At 45.5% G+C, this 17,245-nt stretch overlaps 1 protein-coding gene across 4 annotated transcripts in view; it reads left to right on the top strand.

The window, feature by feature from the left end:
* EPHB1 (EPH receptor B1) overlaps positions 1-17,245 on the top strand; it is a 451,907-nt gene that overhangs the window by 147,012 nt on the left and 287,650 nt on the right. For all 4 annotated transcript variants that reach the window (XM_074033728.1, XM_005545827.4, XM_045386941.2 and 1 more), the window contains exon 3: positions 8,702-9,383. In XM_074033728.1, the coding sequence (XP_073889829.1) occupies positions 9,376-9,383 (8 nt within the window). In that variant the 5' untranslated portion in view covers positions 8,702-9,375. The remainder of the gene's footprint in view (positions 1-8,701; positions 9,384-17,245) is intronic.

Raw genomic sequence — 17,245 nt, forward strand, 5'->3', positions numbered from 1 at the left:
TAAAAAGTGAGATGAAAATGAAGTGGATTTCACTGGTGGTCCCAGATGTTACTGAATAAAATAGTGTTCCATAATTCCAGTGTTGTGAAGCTAAATGCATGGAATTATTTTTCTTGTTGAAATGAACTAATAAATAAGTCAAAATTTAATTTTCTGTCCTCAAGGAGCTCACAGCCTGGTAGCAGAAACCAAAGTCACACACATGAAGCAATTAAATAATATTTCAAAACAGTATATTATCAAATGCTAAATTGTGTGGAATAAACTCAATCATACTTTATGCATTCAGAAAAATGGTAGATAAATCTAAGCCAGGGAAAGAATTATGGAGGAAATAAGACCGTAGCCACCTTGAAGGAAGGAGCTGCAAAGAGAATCCAGCCCTGCCATGTATCTACCACCTGACTTTGGTCCTGGTATTGAATGTCTCTGGGCCTCACTTTGCCCATTTGTCAATAAAACATCATGACCAACATGGTCTAGAATGGCTTCCAAGCCACATCTGCCTTTCTCTGGCTTAGTTCAGATGGGATGTGGGTGAGGTAAAAGAAGGACATCAGGGTCAGTCAGAACGTCAGCAACAACATCGAGGGGCAGAAATGGGTATGGGCTCTGTTGTCCAGCTATGAGAAGATATGGCCCTGCTTTGGGCCCTTGACATCTCTTGCCCTGTCTGTTGTCTCCATGTTCTGTCCAGGCCGTGAGGTAATGCCAGCCCTAGTGCATTGGTCATGGGAATGCAACAGACAGGCCAGATGGGGAGATATGGATTGTTCTGGAACAAATGGCACATTGTGGTGATGACATGGGTGTGTTGAACTTGGGGAGCGCTTTTGGCCTTTTGACTACCCAACTGACCTCCAGGTTGGAAAATCTAGTGGTCCTGGAATGGGGTCCTGAGCCCAAGATTCTAATACTGTCTTTGGACCACACCCCGATACTCCCCAGGCCCTCATTATCAGTCATAGGGATGCTTCCTTGGCCACCTAGCCCCTCTAGATGCCACCTTTGCCTCAACTTAGGCATCATTCATACACGTGTGATTGAATGAATGATTGGCACTTGGGATACAGGGATAAAGGGATAAGAAGGTCATCCAAGGTACAGAGGATAGAATGAGCAGGGGCATGAAGTCACCATTAACAAGCTACGTGTGGATAATGGAGACCGTGCCAGCATTGTTGGGATATTGAGGTGGGGGTTGGACCAAATAACAGAGGGGTTTTATTTTAAAGCCATATTAAGGTATTATTTACCTGCAATAAATTCACTCACTTTAAGTGTATTAAAATTTTAATCAATTCAGTAATTTTTTTGTAAACATACAGAATTTATAACCCATCACCACAATCTCATTTTAGAACATTTTTTATCACTTCTAAAAATATTCTTTATGCCAGTTTGTAGTCACTCCCCATTTCCCTCTCTGGCCCCAGGCAAATGCTAACCTACCTCTCTGTCTGTAGATTTGCCTCTTCTGAACATTTCATGTGTATATAATCACACAGTATGTGGTCTTTTGAGACATACAGTTTTCTTCACTTAACATAATGTTTTAGAGGTTCATCATGTTGCCGTACATACTAGTACTTCATTCATTTTTATTTTGGAATAGTGTTCCATTGTATGGGCACATCAGATTTTGTTTATGCACTCACCACTTGACAGCAAAGGGTCTAAGGTGACATATTGAAGAGTCCAGCTGAGTCCAGTTCAAGAAAGGAGGACAGCAGTCAGATTAGCATGAGGCAAGTATAAAGCTTACTCCTCATATAAAGATGTACGAGAAATGTCCTATACCTTATTTTCTTTTAGTCTAATTATTTCGGATTCTTCTGAGTCCCCTATACCACTGGTTGGTGAGAAGTTCAAGTTCAATTAACGGTTTCTCTTTCCACTAGGACTATGCTCCCACAGGTCTTACTCAGCAAATTCTGGGAAGGCTGCTGTATTGTCCAAAGGCTAGTGGTCCACCTGTAGGTTTTCTGGATGTGAATAAAGTTCTGGAGGTGGCGGTGGCTGCAGTTGATAACTTTGTGTGTACCTAATTTCATGTAGATAAAAGTTTATCTGATAAATTATCCTTGAAGTGGAATTGCTGGGTCAAAGGGTGTATGTAGTCATAATTTTTATAAATAAAACCAAAATTTCCATAGAAGTTGTACAGATTTGCTACTCTTCCATTTGTGTGTCAGAATTCTTATCTTCCATGTCCCCTCCAACACAGTGTGCTATCACATTTTTGTTCTTTGACATCCCCCGAAAAGTATCATAATGTGGCTAATTAACAACTCACACTTTATGAAGAGTGAGATTCAGCATCTTTTCAAATATTTAAGAGCTATATTTGTGTATTTTTTAATGAACAGTTTGTTGATACCCTTTGCACAATTTTCTATCTTGTTATTGACATATGGATTGTCTTTATATATTAGGGGATATTAACACTCTATCTGTGATAAGTGATAAATAATTTTTCTTTCTATCAGGTTTTCTTTCCCCCCCACTTTTAAATTTGCTTATGGCTATTTCTGTCATGCCAGTTTTTAAAATTGTATAGAGATGAATTTATCAATATGTTTGTTTATGGCTTCTGAGTTTCATATCACAATTAGTATACAAAAATTTTCTCCATGGTTTCTTTTAGTATCTTTGTAGTTTCATTTTTAATGTTTAAATCTTGGATTCACCAGAAATTTATTCTGGAGTAAGGTATAAGTATGGAACAAAAGTTATGTTTTTTTTCCCCCCAGATAGATACCTAATTATCACTATAATTTTTAAAATGATTTACCTTCTTCATATTGATTTCAGTTCTGGCCCACACTTGAAGTACTGAGAGAAGCTGCTGAACTGATTTCTAAAAGATTTCACCAGTTTATACTTCCATCAATAGGCTTGGTCAGTGCCCTTTTTCCCACTTTCTTACCAAGACTTGACATTTTATCTTTTAAATTTTTTGCAAATCTGATAAGCAAATCATGGTGTTTTGCTGTTGTTTTAATGGGAGGAGATAATTACAGGAAGGAATACAAGAAGCAATATGTCAAATGCCTAGAAGTGGAGGCTAAAAAGCAGCCATTGAATGGAGATCTTTAGGAAATTGACTTTGGGGCAGGCAGTGCGAATACATTACCAGAACTAGAACCAGCACAGGCTTTGGGTAAAAGAAATTTGGCCCTGAATAGGAAATTGGGCGTCTACAGTGTAGTACATGCAAGACTGGTAAAATTCCCCCTTTTTTTAAGTAAAGAGAGAGGGAAGAGGTGAGGAATCATCATTCCTAAGGATCTGGGAAGCCCAAAGCCTGGATGGCGAGGCAGGACTGATGCCTGAGTGTTCAGGGGACACATGGCCCCTTGAGTCTGTGGCTCAGTGAAGGTCTAGGGATTCTCCCGTAAAGCATCTTTCCAGTTTTTGCTGGTGTGTTCCAACCTACCATCTCTTGCCTGGATACCCACAATGACCTCCAGTTGTCCTGCCCATACACTCAGACTGCCCTTCAAACCAGTCTCTATAGTGCATCAGAGAGAGCTTTTAAAAGCTCAGCTCTGATCGCCTGTGTTTTTTCTCCCTAACTCAGCAGCGACTTCTAGTTACACTCAGGATGAAACTCAAAATTCTCAACTGCATTCCTCTTCCTCTCAGTCCTATTCCTGCCACCCCCAACTTCTTATGGCTGTCTGTCACACAGCCTTCATTCCTCAATGGCACCAGGCCACTTTTCCTACCATGAGGCCTTTGTACCTGCCTTTGCTGGGCCCGGAGGCTCTGCTCCTACTTTGCTCCCAGAAGGTGCACACTTGTCCTGGCTAACTTGTATCTACCTGTCCCTCTCAGCTTGGAGGGTAATGTTTGGATGTTTGTTCCCTCCTAATCTCATATTAAAGCATGATCTCCAATGTTGGAGGTGTCGCCTAGCAGGAGGTATTTGGATCATGTTAGGGGATCCCTCATGAATGGCTTGATGCCCTCCTTATGGTAATGAGTGAGTCTCACTCTATTAGTTCACACAGGAGCTGGCGGTTTAAAAGAACCTGGCATCTCTCTTGCTGCCTCTCTCACCATGTGACACGCCTGCTTCTCCTTTACCTTCTTCCATGATTGGAAACTTTCTGAGGCCTCACCAGAAGTAGATCATGGTGCCATGCTTCTTGTACAGGCTGCAGAACTATAAGCCAGATAAACCTCTTTTCGTTATAAATTACCCAGCTTCAGGTATTCCTTTATAGCAACAGAAAATGGACTCATACAGAGGGTCTTTCCTGACAATCTTCTGTATATCCGTTGCACCCCCTTGCATGGCTTCCTGTAATTTTCCTTCACAGCAGTTAACACAAATGTAATTATTGCTTATTTTAATAACCATTTTCTAATTTCTGCTTCTCTCACTAGATTATAAGCTTCTTATTGTTATATCCCCAGTGGCTAATGGGATGCCTGGCACAAACCTAACATTCAGTAGACATTTTTTTCATTGATGAATGAATGAGGAATAAATATAAAGCAATGAGACTGATTCCAAATGTTGTAAACAAATGATGTTTGTCTCTCTCTGTTGGGAATGGCATTCTACCCTTATCCCCATTAACCAAAATCTCCTCTTTCTTTGATGCCCCCAGTTCTAATTACCACTTGCTGTGGAAAGTATGTGTACCTCCTGAAGCCCACTCTGATCACTTATTTCTTCAACCCCTGTAGAGCTTTCGTTGACAGAAGAAGAATGAAAGAGACGAAGAAATTAATGGGAAGCTCTATGATGGCCTTTTCCCAACAACAGGGAGTTATCTTCCTTTCTCTCAATTTCTTTCTACTCTTTCCCTTTCAATATGCAGCTGAATTTCCTCTAATTTGCTTTGATCACTCCCTTAGGAGCTATCATGGAATCAATCAGATCTGTAGAATTTTACAACTCGGGGTCATCCAGTATGATTTCTCATTTTACAGATAAGAAAACTGAGGCCCAGAGAGGTTAATGTTTGAAACAATTACTTCTGCTGGGTCATATAATACCAATCAGTGTCATTTTCTAAGATACATTTTCTCAATATCCCAGCTCCATGAGAGTAGAAATCCTCATGCTGCTTGTTTTATTTTATTTCTTTCTTTGAGACAAAGTCTTGCTCGGTCACCCAGTCTGGAGTACAGTGGTGCGAGCATGGCTTACTGCAGCCTTGACCTCCTGGGCTCAAGCGATCCTCTCACTTCAGCCTCCTGAATAGCTGGTTCTACAAGCACAAGCCACCAATCTTGGTTAATTTTTTCATTTTTATTTTTGTAGAGATGGGGGTCTCTCTGTGTTGCTGGCCTTGAGTCCTGAGCTCAAGCCATCCTCCCACCTCACCCTTCCAAAGTGCTAGAATTGTAGGCATAAGCCACTGTACCTGGCCTCATTTTGCTTATTTAAATACCTCCTGGTGGTGATTGTCTCAGTGGTAAGGTGAAGCCCATAGGATGGGCTTCCATCCTACTCCCACAGCAGAGCTCCATTAATCTTGGGTGGGTCAAGAACTCTGGCTGTGACCAGACCCCCACTCTAAATGGGGCCACATGCTTCACATTGACAGAGGGGCCCCATGTGTGTACTGAGACCCAACAGGAATAATGGGTCATGAGACCTGTTGTGTTTCAACAATTGCAGAAGAGTTAAAAAAAAAAAAAAAAAAAAAGAAAAGAAAATTCCTTTCCTCAAAAGTCATGTAGGGTCAACTGAGAAAATGTTGTTGTATAACAGCCATGGAAAGAGAGGGAGGTCTAAAAATTTGATCTGAAACATTGTCAGTGACTTCTCCCTGGCTGAAAAAAAATAGACAAGCAGAGCATAACTTTAATAAACACATTTGATAGAACAAAACACAGTGTTCAAGAAGACAGAAAAAGTGGTTCTTTTACATCTAGAGAATCAATAACAAATTAAGCAAAGTCCAGGTGAGCCTCGACAGTGTGAATTTATACTCCATGCAGGCCACAAAGGTGAGATCTCTCTTCCAGGTTGGCCACATGGTGGGACCTGGGCACAGGGAGGTCCATGTGCTGGGCACAAGGCAGACTGTGAAGTAGCTATGTGGACTGTGGATGCACCACTCCAGGGATGCCCTGCAGCCCCCTCAGGTCTCACTGACTCCTGGGGGAGGTAGGTGCACCAGGGTCAGTGTGCACAGGTTCTTACCTGTTGTGTGGAGGATGTACTAATATGCTATAATATGCTATCTAATTCAGCCAGGGGATTTTCCAGAGCTGGAGTAACTCAGGTAAAGAAGAACAAAAAGTCATCCTAGGTAGAAAGCACAGCATAAGAACAGGCTTGGAACTGGGAAACAGATTTGTGAGTTTGGGGATATTAGTTCTTGGCATTGCAGAAGGTGGAGTGGAGTGGGGGGAGATGCTGGTGGGTTATGAATGGTGTGATTGGAGGTCAAGTGAAAGGTAGAGTGCTGGGTGATATTTGGCCTGGAGCTGAGACTGTCCAGGGTAGCGAATCATGATGGCCTGTGTGTCCCAGAACTGCTGCAAGGATACTGGCAGGAGCTGATCTGTTGGTGAGGGACTGGCAGGACTTCAAGTTGGTGAGGGAACTGGCACTCTAGGAGTCCTGGGAGAGACTGGGGGCCAGGAGGACCCTGGATTGACTGCAGTTTAGGTGCCTTGGTGGCAGAGGCCCAGACAGCGAGAGTGACCATGAATGAGGTCACTTTACAGACCTGGGCATGCAGGGCCAGCTCTGAACGTGCCCATTTCCCCACCTCTCCACACTATGCCTGTTTTTTGGTTTCCTTCACACTAAGTTTAGAGGACAGCCTTGCTTCTATCCACCTGCTATCCACAGGGGGCTTTACTCTTTTCAAGGAGCAATTGCAGTATATTTTCCATGCACACATAATTGGCTTTTAGCTCCGTTAATGAAGAATTCTAGTCTATATATTTAAAGTCCACCACTGTAAATAATAAGCAATTAGCACAGTATTCAAAGATACTGGTATGATTTGGTTACCTTGATCACCACTGCTAAATAGTCAAGGATCCTAATTCATTTTCACTTTAGAAAGTTTAATTTCTTTTCTCTATTTTTTTTTATTCTAGGCAAACAGAATGTAAGTTTAAATTTATTCCTGGAAATATTCTCAGTTCTTGAGACCAGGATCTGGGGAGCTACCAGATGTGGGCAGATTCTTCCTTAACTCCTTTTCTCCAAGCATAAGGAAGAAGGAACGATCCAGCAACTCTTCTTTGACCCCTGCCCTAGAGAGCTCAGTTAAGGGAGCCATGCCTTTAAAGACCCCTCCCGACTCCCCTCCAACCCTCACTGCCTGTTATTGAAGTAATCTTCTAGAAGTTCTTAGGTGATTTTATTTGACCATTCAAAGTATTTTCTACTAGCTTCTCTTGTAATTTCTTTTAGCCATATAAGTATGGGTGAGTTGCATGATGTCTTTTCATCTGTAAATTGGGGATAATAATACCTAGTTCTGAAAGTTGTTGGGAATAGTGAAAGACATCACTTAACACATGTGTTGTTCTTCTCTTTTATTCCAATCTACAAGACTGTTATAAATGGGAGCTCACTTTTCTAATGTGAATCATGATTGTCTTTCCCTTAAGAAAGTTTCATTATTCACTAAAGTAACACCCTCCAACATTTTCCTCCATCATAGCCTTCCTTGAAATTTGCACACAATAGAGCTTCATTTGCTACATTAGGGGTTCTTCTTAGCAGCCTTCACTTTTACCAGTTTTATAGTCTAGGTCTTTGTGTTAGTCCACTCTTGCTTTGCTGTGAAGAAACACCTGAGCTGAGTAATTTATAAAGAAAAGAGGTTTAACTTGTTCATAGTTCTGCAGACTGAACATGAAACATAGTGCCAGCATCTACTTCTGCTGAGGGCCTCAGGAAGCTTCCACTCATGGCAGGCCAGGGGAGCCAGCATGTCACATGGTGAGAGATGAAGCAAGAGAGAGAGAAGGGGAGCTCCCAGATTCTTTTAAACAGCCAGATGTCACTCATCACCAAAGGGATGGTGCTAAACCATTCATGAGGGATCTGCCTCCATGATCAAATCACCTCCCACCAGGCCCCACCTCCAACATTGGGAATCACATTTCACATGAGATTTGGAGGGGAGAAACATCCAAACCATATCAGTCTTTCAGAGATAGATGTTATTGAAAAAAAGTTTATGAGAATCTAAGTTTGTTGAGAAACCCTGAAAAGCTTTAAATTCATGTGCTTTACAGAGACATAAAGGAATTTCACCACAATAAAGAAATTAGGTTCAAAGATGGGGATTTCCAAAGTGTGGGTGTCAAGTAATTGGACCTCTAATCCACAGATTGGCTTTCAGAGCAGGGACTGTGGAAGTGAGGAAGAAAGTCCCTGCCACCACATGGGCTGAAAGCTGCATGTTGTCCCCATGGATGTAATAAGCCAGTCACAGAATGAGCATTATGGGTTAGGCAAGGGACAGCTTTCTTGAATGAAGTGTGTTATATTTTGGGATGGGCTGCAAAGAAATATGAAGTTTTCTTATAAGATTTTAAAAATCAAGTTGCGCTTGGATGTCTTCATTTCTCAAGTCAATGTGCTGAACTGGTGAGCTCTTAAGGCCCCTTAGCCCCAGGATTCTCCTCTGCTATGCCTATTTTTGTATTCTCACTCTCTATTTTGTGTTTTTGCATGTGTGTACCTGTGGCCTGCTATGTACAGTGGGAAGAAGTCAGTGGCTATGATGAAAACCTGAACACCATCCGCACCTACCAGGTGTGCAATGTCTTCGAGCCCAACCAGAACAATTGGCTGCTCACCACCTTCATCAACCGGCGGGGGGCCCATCGCATCTACACAGAGATGCGCTTCACTGTGAGAGACTGCAGCAGCCTCCCTAATGTCCCAGGATCCTGCAAGGAGACCTTCAACTTGTATTACTATGAGACTGACTCTGTCATTGCCACCAAGAAGTCGGCCTTCTGGTCTGAGGCCCCCTACCTCAAAGTAGACACCATTGCTGCAGATGAGAGCTTCTCCCAGGTGGACTTTGGGGGAAGGCTGATGAAGGTAAACACAGAAGTCAGGAGCTTTGGGCCTCTTACTCGGAATGGTTTTTACCTCGCTTTTCAGGATTATGGAGCCTGTATGTCTCTTCTTTCTGTCCGTGTCTTCTTCAAAAAGTGTCCCAGCATTGTGCAAAATTTTGCAGTGTTTCCAGAGACCATGACGGGGGCAGAGAGCACATCTCTGGTGATTGCTCGGGGCACATGCATCCCCAACGCAGAGGAAGTGGACGTGCCCATCAAACTCTACTGCAACGGGGATGGGGAATGGATGGTGCCCATTGGGCGATGCACCTGCAAGCCTGGCTATGAGCCTGAGAACAGCGTGGCATGCAAGGGTAAGCTCTGGAGCCTCTGCTTCCTGCCCACTTATGGCAGGGCCAGATCTGCAAGGTTTCTCCACTAATAATTCTGGGTCATACAGGAACAGAAAAGAGTCTAATGGCTTATTATAAAGCTCTGAGGACTCCTATTCCTAGTGCTAGGCCTGATGATTTTCCAATCATGTCCAACCAGATTGTCCATATTTATTATTCATGGTGAGAGGAAGAGATGGGGAGAATTTCAAACAGTGGAAAATAACTTAATAACCAGTGCATAATATTTAGTGTTGAAGTGTTGAATTTATATCTCTCTCTCCTCTCTCTCTCTGTCTGTCTCTCTCTCTCTCTCTCACACACACACACACACACACACCCCCACACACCCCTGTATCCTGCTTCCAGCCCTAAGCTCTGTGGCTGGAGACTTCGGAATTTGGGTTGCCATGGACAATTCACTCAAGGGTAATTGAGAAGTGACTGAATTTGGAAAATATTTTAGTTCATTTCAGTCCAGCTCCCACAGCACTCAACTTGGTACTGAACCCATGTAGCTCATTAACTCAAAGCCCTCTGGCTTGGCTGTCTTTCTCTAGGGGCTCATTGCCAGGCCCTGGAAGGAGATGAAACTATTGGAATGGGAGTGGGGCTGTATCATGTATTGTATTAACTTTTGCTTCTAAATGACACAGAGTGATGCAAACTTTGCAGTTTGAGAGTGTCAGGATACTATGTGCTCATATTAGCCATCACTAGCACTAACCCTAGAAAGCCCATATTCAACATGTGGCAATAAATGTGCTGAACTGGCTGCAGGCTCAGTCTGCTCTGGGAGTGAATAGAAGGATCTGGAGGCCCCACAGCTTATGCATTGTCTAAGTGCATGGAAGCTGAACGTGGGGGGAATCCAGGGTTGGGGAAGAGAAGACTGCTTTCCCTTATTAAATTTTGCTTGGAACCTTCAAAGGTCCTGATTCTTTTACAAGGAAGCCTTCCTATATGGACCTCAGAAATGACCACCTTAACCTTAATGAACCCCCAAGGTTGCCCTTAGTCCTTTGGGGCTTGGAGGCTGCATTAGCAACTTATTCTCTATTGTGAGCCTCCTGCCCGCTTCCCTCTCTGATGTCACCCCCACCCTGCCTGAGCACCAGACCAGCCTATGCCAGTTTACTTCCCCTCTTACCTTGCTTCCCAGACACCTGCGGGTGAAGTGCCAAGCACAGGCTTGTTAGTACCATCAGCTCTGCAGTCCTTTGGACTCAGCTAATTGCCTGGGCCAGAACACTCACACAGTCTTTCTGAGGCCTGCTGAGAGTAGGGAGCTGCACCTTTGTGTCTTTATTGGATTTCTTGGTCCTGGTACCCATGATGGATGGTGTGGAAACAGAGGAGAGAGAGTGCCAGATCCCAGATCCAGTGATGAATCAACGTTGACAGTTTTAAAACCATCCCAGCCTGGTCCCACAGTCCTCCTCTTTGTGCCATTGGTTGGGATGGGTCACTATCTTTGCCATTTGTCTGGATCTAAGTGGGGACCAAGGCACCAGGCTGAGTTATTAAAGGCACAGGTGCAGCAGCTATCTGGCATGCTCGCAGCAGTGCATGGTGGGTGATTTCTCTGGTTTTCAGAGGGCTGCCACACCACACTTGCTGGCTGGGGCACTCTCATTTTTCTCATTACATCCTGAGCAGAATGGCAGGAACCAGAGCTAGCATTATTGGTTCTGATTTAATTGGGTCTCTGGGAACAGGCTTTCATTTCTTTGGGCTAATTGGAACTTTTCTTTTTTAGAGGGTTCTGCTGTCCATGTAGCTTGTCAGCTACCTCCTGTGGCTGTCCTGAGAGGGCCTGTGAGGACAAATATGTAAATCCAAATTGTTTCTTTCCATTTCTCCTTCCCAGTCTCAATCCCCTCCTGAGTTTTGTTGGACATTTCTAATCTCTAGCTATTGTGAACATGGCTTGACTTTACAAACTACTTACTGCAAACTCATTGGAGGGTAGAGGAAATAGGGAACCCATGGCACCATCACTTGGCCACTTCAGAGGCACAGGAAGCCACATTTCTGAGAGTGGAGAGTGGCATCATGGGTCTTGTGGCCCAGCATCCTGGCCAAGGTCAGTGCCCTGGAAGGGAAGAGAAGGGCCTCTTACCCTTGTCTCAAGAACTTTCAGTTGAATCCTCTGAAATCTTTGCCCTTAACTCTGCTGGTAACTGGACTCAGACGGCTGGCAAGGGGACCTTCAGTCAAAAATGGTGATCTTGGGAAGACTCTGCACTCTTTGGTGGGGGTTGGGAAGTATATGTGGAGGTACTTGTTACTGGTCTCCATGGAAAGCCTTCAGGGAAAGGCTTTCCACTCATTTTTGGTGCTCACGGAGTGCTGCCAGATGGACACGGTGGCCATTCACAATGGTTTTGGTGTAGCCCACTTAGCACAATCATCATGAGGGCAGAAGCAGGCAGAATGGTGGATAACAGAGAATTGCAATTGAGACACAGTGAGCCTTCAACAGCTAGTTCTCTCCCAACACAGCCCTGAGAATTGGTGTCCTCTGAGCCTGGCTGGGCCAAATGCTGATGGTTCTATGATTCATACAGCTGTGCTGATTTGATACATCTTTTCTGCGTATGTGAAACTGGGACTTTGTAGGGTGGCAGAAAGAATAATCCATCTGCTTCTGGTTCCATGCTATTTTTCCTGGAAGAACAGACTTTCATTATGGCCAGGGAACCGTATTTTCTTGGCTTTCACTTTGCTTCTGCGAAACCGTCGCCTGTCAAAATCATGGTGACCAGTCGCTTGGCTGTGCAGAGGCACCTGGAGACCAATTAGACAGCACAGCCAGCAAAGAGTGGTCCTGGCCTAGAGCTGTTTCTGTTGTGAAGAGCGTGGGTGGTGAGAAGAGAACAGGTGAGAGGGGAGTAGAGGAAGCCATGGGGAGAACTTGTGCATTAGAATGTATGGCAAGCGGCTCATGCATTTTTCAGAGGGTTCCTTGGCCTACGGCCTGTTGCTGACATCCTTTCTGTACACACAGGCTGGTCCCATCAGGCAGAGTCACATCGGCCTTTTGACCTCATCTCACTAGTGACTCTGACCTCATCATGCATTTGTCTTTATAAAATTGTTAATTACTAGGAAAATGGCCCATCTACCCCAATTTCAAGTTGTGCTCATAGTGTAGCGGATTAATGAGAAATCATAGCTTTGTCTTCACTTCTCCCCTCTTCCCTGCTGAGGTTGGTGGCTAAGTCTGTTCTCTGTGTAGGTCCCAGGCAGCCTGGTCCTTCCTGTGCCAGGGAGGCCGAGTTGACTCTCAGCAGACCCTCTCTCTCTCTCTGTGCTGTGTAGCCTAAAATATTGCCTTAGCTGAAGTTGGACTGCAGGGAGGATGGGGAGGAGACTGGGGCTGTTAGAAGGAACCTGGCAGGGGCAGGCTCCTTATCTATGTGCTAGAAGCTTGGGGCCTGCAGTATCCCATAAGGATGTCCATGGAGGTGTCTCAGAAATAAGGCAGAGAAGATATGACTGTTATATCTTCTGTGACAGCCCCTGAGTGGCCAGATTCTAGCTGGAGCACTGTGCCTGTGTGCCCATGGATCTGTTCTTCCCCTGAGTGCTGCCTGAGGGCTTGGCTTTCCTTCCCAGGGCATAGTCCTTGGAGTTTCCAGAAGAAGCTGCTTCATTAGGCTGCCTCTTTAGCCACACTGGGGAAAAATGACAATGCTATGCATAATTCTCCCTGCCATCCTCTCTTGCCTCTGCCTCTGCCCCAGGTTGACCTTAGCTTGCTATTACAGAGGGCACACGCCAACTTATGGTGCCTAGGCCTTCATTGTCTGGGGCTGTCGTGCACAGGAGGTGCGGGTGAATGAAAGAGGAAGGGGGTATGCTTGGGTGGAAGAGACCTAACCTAGAGATAGGGGCTGGTTTTAGTCTTGGCTCTGCTGAGAACTTGCTGTGTGGTTTTAGGTAAGTCCCTTTCTGTTGACAGTCATATCTTATCTGCCTATTTCTCAGAGTGTGCGAAAATGGATATGAGAATATTTTCTAAGCCGTGTCATGCTACATAGTGCTAGGTGTCATTGTGCTTAAGCTCTGAATCATCCTTATTAAGAAAGTAAGATTCTGGGATGAAGATGGCATGGGACTCCCCCGTCCAGAGACACAGGTCAGCAGGAATCCTGAATTCCTAGTCATCACCTTCCTGCACCTGCCCAGGCCCAGCTCCATGACCGCCAAGCAGTGACAAGTGAAAACAGCAAAAAGGAATAAGCCACTGTTCCTCAACTGATCAAAGGGCCAGTTAACACATGTTTGAATGCTGTGGCTCACATGGCCTGCCATGAGGCAGGTGGTCTAGGCAGGTGGTCTTTGTGAAATGAAGGACCAAGTGGAGAGAGAAGACTCTCCAAGCCCAGGAGAGCCATGGTCTTCAGAACCAGCAGTTTTTGACCCCAGGGCAGGCAAGAGAACCCTCAGAAAGGTTTTACAAAGTGGCATCCCCAGTTGCCTCCTTCTGAGATGGTGATAAGTCTTGTATATGGCCCAAACATGGGAATTTTAAAAAATCCAAGAACCCCAGCTCTAAGCAGCAGACAGGACCATCTATGTGGCTAGTGTCCAGAAGAAAGGGACCCCAGGGTAGGTCACTGAAGATATTCTTGGGTTTCTGGGATTTGTAGACAGGATGAACCTGGGTGCCTGAGGGGATGAAGAAGGAGTCTGGGAGAGAGGACTGCAGGAGCAGGCTGACAGCTGGGTAAACCAAGAGCAAGGCCTACAGGCCACCATGAGGAAGGTATCCAGAGCATCACTACCCCTTGAGTAAAGGCTGGGGGCTGGGGAAAGCCATACAGGGCAGCCCTGAACAACCCAGAGTATCAACATGATGGCACAGCTAATAAAGCCCAAAAGGGGCTCTTGGCAGGGAAAAGAGGAGCAGATGCTGAGGACTGACTGTCTGGGTGTTATAGAAACAAACTTCCCTGAAGCTAGCCAGCACTAGCTGGGTCCCTAGGTACTGTCTTAAGAATGCCAGGGGTGCCACTACTGGTCCCAGCAGCATGGTCAAACCTGCAGGACTCCTATTTTCTGCTCAGTCCTACAGATTAGGGCTGGCAATGAGGATGCGTGACTTCAACTTGGAATCTGTGTGGGTTTTCTAGAGGGCTCTCAGATCGCCTATGACCATTCTGACTCTGGACATTGGTGGGGCCTTTACAACTCTAACAGAAGAACAGAACAGCTCTCAATGTGCCTGTCTTCCCATTTAGTGTCTCTCCGCAAGTTATGGCTGGTGATCCCACCTGCACTGTCTTAGGTTCTCCTCTTGTCAGACACTTGCTTGCCCTCTCCCTGAAGGTCTCCCCTCCTTCCTAGCTGCTTCTTCACTCCTCCCCCCTCTCCAAGTGGGGACTTTTTTCTTTAGTAAAAAAACCTACATGTAAATTCCTTCATGCCTGGAAACCCAAGGGACGTTTTGAACCTTTCGACAGTTTCTGCACCTTTGTCAGCTTGAGCAGCTGAGATGAGCCACTTTATAAGCCTGGGGGAGTTGAGATGAAAAATTTGCAGGATTTGAAAGTGGAAAAAATACTTCTAATTTAGCTCTTCTTGGAAAAAGAGGTTTTCAGGGCCTGCTTCCATCTCCCTTAGGGTTGCTGATCCCAGCTCCGGGCTCCCTCTGCCTCCTAATGCTGAGCCGCTGAAAGAGAAGGTGAAGAACACGAAGGAGTGTGTGTGTGTGTGTGTGTGTGTGTGTGTGTGTGTGTGTGTGGTGTGTGTGAGGCCTCAGTGCTGGAAGCCACATTCGAGGGCACCTCTGCTCTCTCGGTCTCATCAGCGGTTGGCTGGTGAGTGAGGGGGAAACCACAGCCCAGACAGCCTCCTCTCAAGCCCCAGGGAGACTGGCTCTGTTCAGGGCCAGGGGAGGCCAGGGTCATTAACACCGCAGCCCTGTAACATGAGCTTCATAATAGGATTTCCCAACAGGCTATTTCATTTAGAACCTCTCGGGCCTCCTCTGCTCCCCGTGGTGGCCCTACCCAGCGACCCCCAGAGAGGAATCAGATGTAACTGGCTGGCTGTAATCGACTGTGACACCGGCATGAGCAACAGCACAGGGAGCTGGAAGGATGCCCCTCTGCAGCATGGACTCCAGGATGCCGGGTTCTGGAGGTGGCAGAGGATGCCAGGCGGGAGTTTCAGTTCCAAACCCCCTTGTACTCTGCAGCATCACCCTTTCTGCCTTTGAGACACAGGGCTAGAAGCATCCAAATTCCACTGGTGTTGAGCAAATAATCGTGAATCTTCCAGGCCATTGTTAGAGCTCCTGATCACGATTTGGCAGCGTCCCATGCATGAGAGCTGCCCTGGGTGGATTTTGTTTGAACTTGGTCATCCACGACTTAATATTTATGTATCATCAAAGATGATGACAGAGACATCATATGGTTATTACTGAGGTGGGGTGGGTAGTGGGAACATCGCCACATCAGGAGTCCAATAGGGGCCCTAATGCCACCATTTTCATCACCAGCATCTGCCCGTGAAGACCTCTGGGGTCTGAAACTGCTTGGAGTGAGTGGTGTGGGGATGCTGAGAGACTGCCTCATTTATCCACAGAGAGGGGTCTGCCAGGGAGCATTTTTGGGCACCAGTCTAGAGAGCCATGGCTAGTTAATGTTAGCACTGGGATTAGAACTCAGGTCTAGGGAGGCCACTGTCTGTCTCCACTTCTGAGACTAGATTTTGCTAAAAATAGCCATCCTTTAAAGCACACCATGTATTTTCATGGGTATCTAACTTCTCTCAACTGTCTCTCACAAATGACTCTCTCTCTTGTGTTTTTATACCTTATTTCTTCTGGGAATTCTGGTGGTTCTGCGGTTACACATTTCTGCACTGTCCCTCTGCACAGGACTCCATGTCCACTATCACCATCTCCTTTTTAATCCCACTAGGGGCAGCTCCATCTCTTCAGAGAGCTCTGACATGTTAAGCTGCTTATGAACCATCTAGATAGTATACAGCCCCTCAGAGGGCGATCTCAGGCTCACCAGGGAAGAAAAGACTCTGAGGTTTTGTGCTTACAGGAAAGGGCAGAGGGAAGGAAGGGAGCTGCGGACTGAGGGATTGTGTGTCTCTTATTTGTATCAAGGACCCGGCATGGGACTGTGAGGGCTGTATCCTAGCTCAGTCAGGGCTGTTGTCAGACTTATCCTTTGCTTTTGGTCCCCATCTCTCACTGTGGCTGGACAGTCCCTTTCTGCAGAATTTGAGCACAAGCATCTGCACAATTTTTTCTTTTTTTTTTTTTGCATGGATGGAGACTCACCACTTTTCAGTTTGAAACATGGAGATGAAAAATTATACTGAATCCAAGCCTGCCTGCAGTGTAGTCTTTTGGTTCTGGGCCCTTAGGAGCTCTGGGAGTCTGAGTTCTGTTTCCACTGCTTTTGGCCATTGATGAGTTGCGTTGACAGGGCCTTAAGACCTGGGTCTCCCTCCGTGCAGCAGGGTGAAGAAGACTGGAAAGAGCCACTTCAGGGCTGTTGCAAATGGAGAAGGAATGCACCTCAAACACTGACAAACCACCCAGGAACAAGCCTTATTTTGCCAACAGGGCTTTGACAGGCATGTTGAGAGAGGTGCAACCTTGCCTTTCCCTAGGAGAAGGGTCTCTGGCTGTAAATGTTCAGTCTAAACAAAGAGCTTGAGTGCTCTGGCAAGGCTGTTGAGCCCCCATTTTTGTTTCAAGGGCCAGTTAATAATACTGAGCAGGCAAAGTCTGGGGAGTTGTGGTTTAATCCAGAAGAGTATGGCTGGGTCTGTTTTGGGTCCCATAAGCCATCCATGAGGCAGAGAGT

Source organism: Macaca fascicularis, chromosome 2 (genome assembly GCF_037993035.2).
Source record: "Macaca fascicularis isolate 582-1 chromosome 2, T2T-MFA8v1.1".
NCBI lineage: Eukaryota > Metazoa > Chordata > Mammalia > Primates > Cercopithecidae > Macaca > Macaca fascicularis.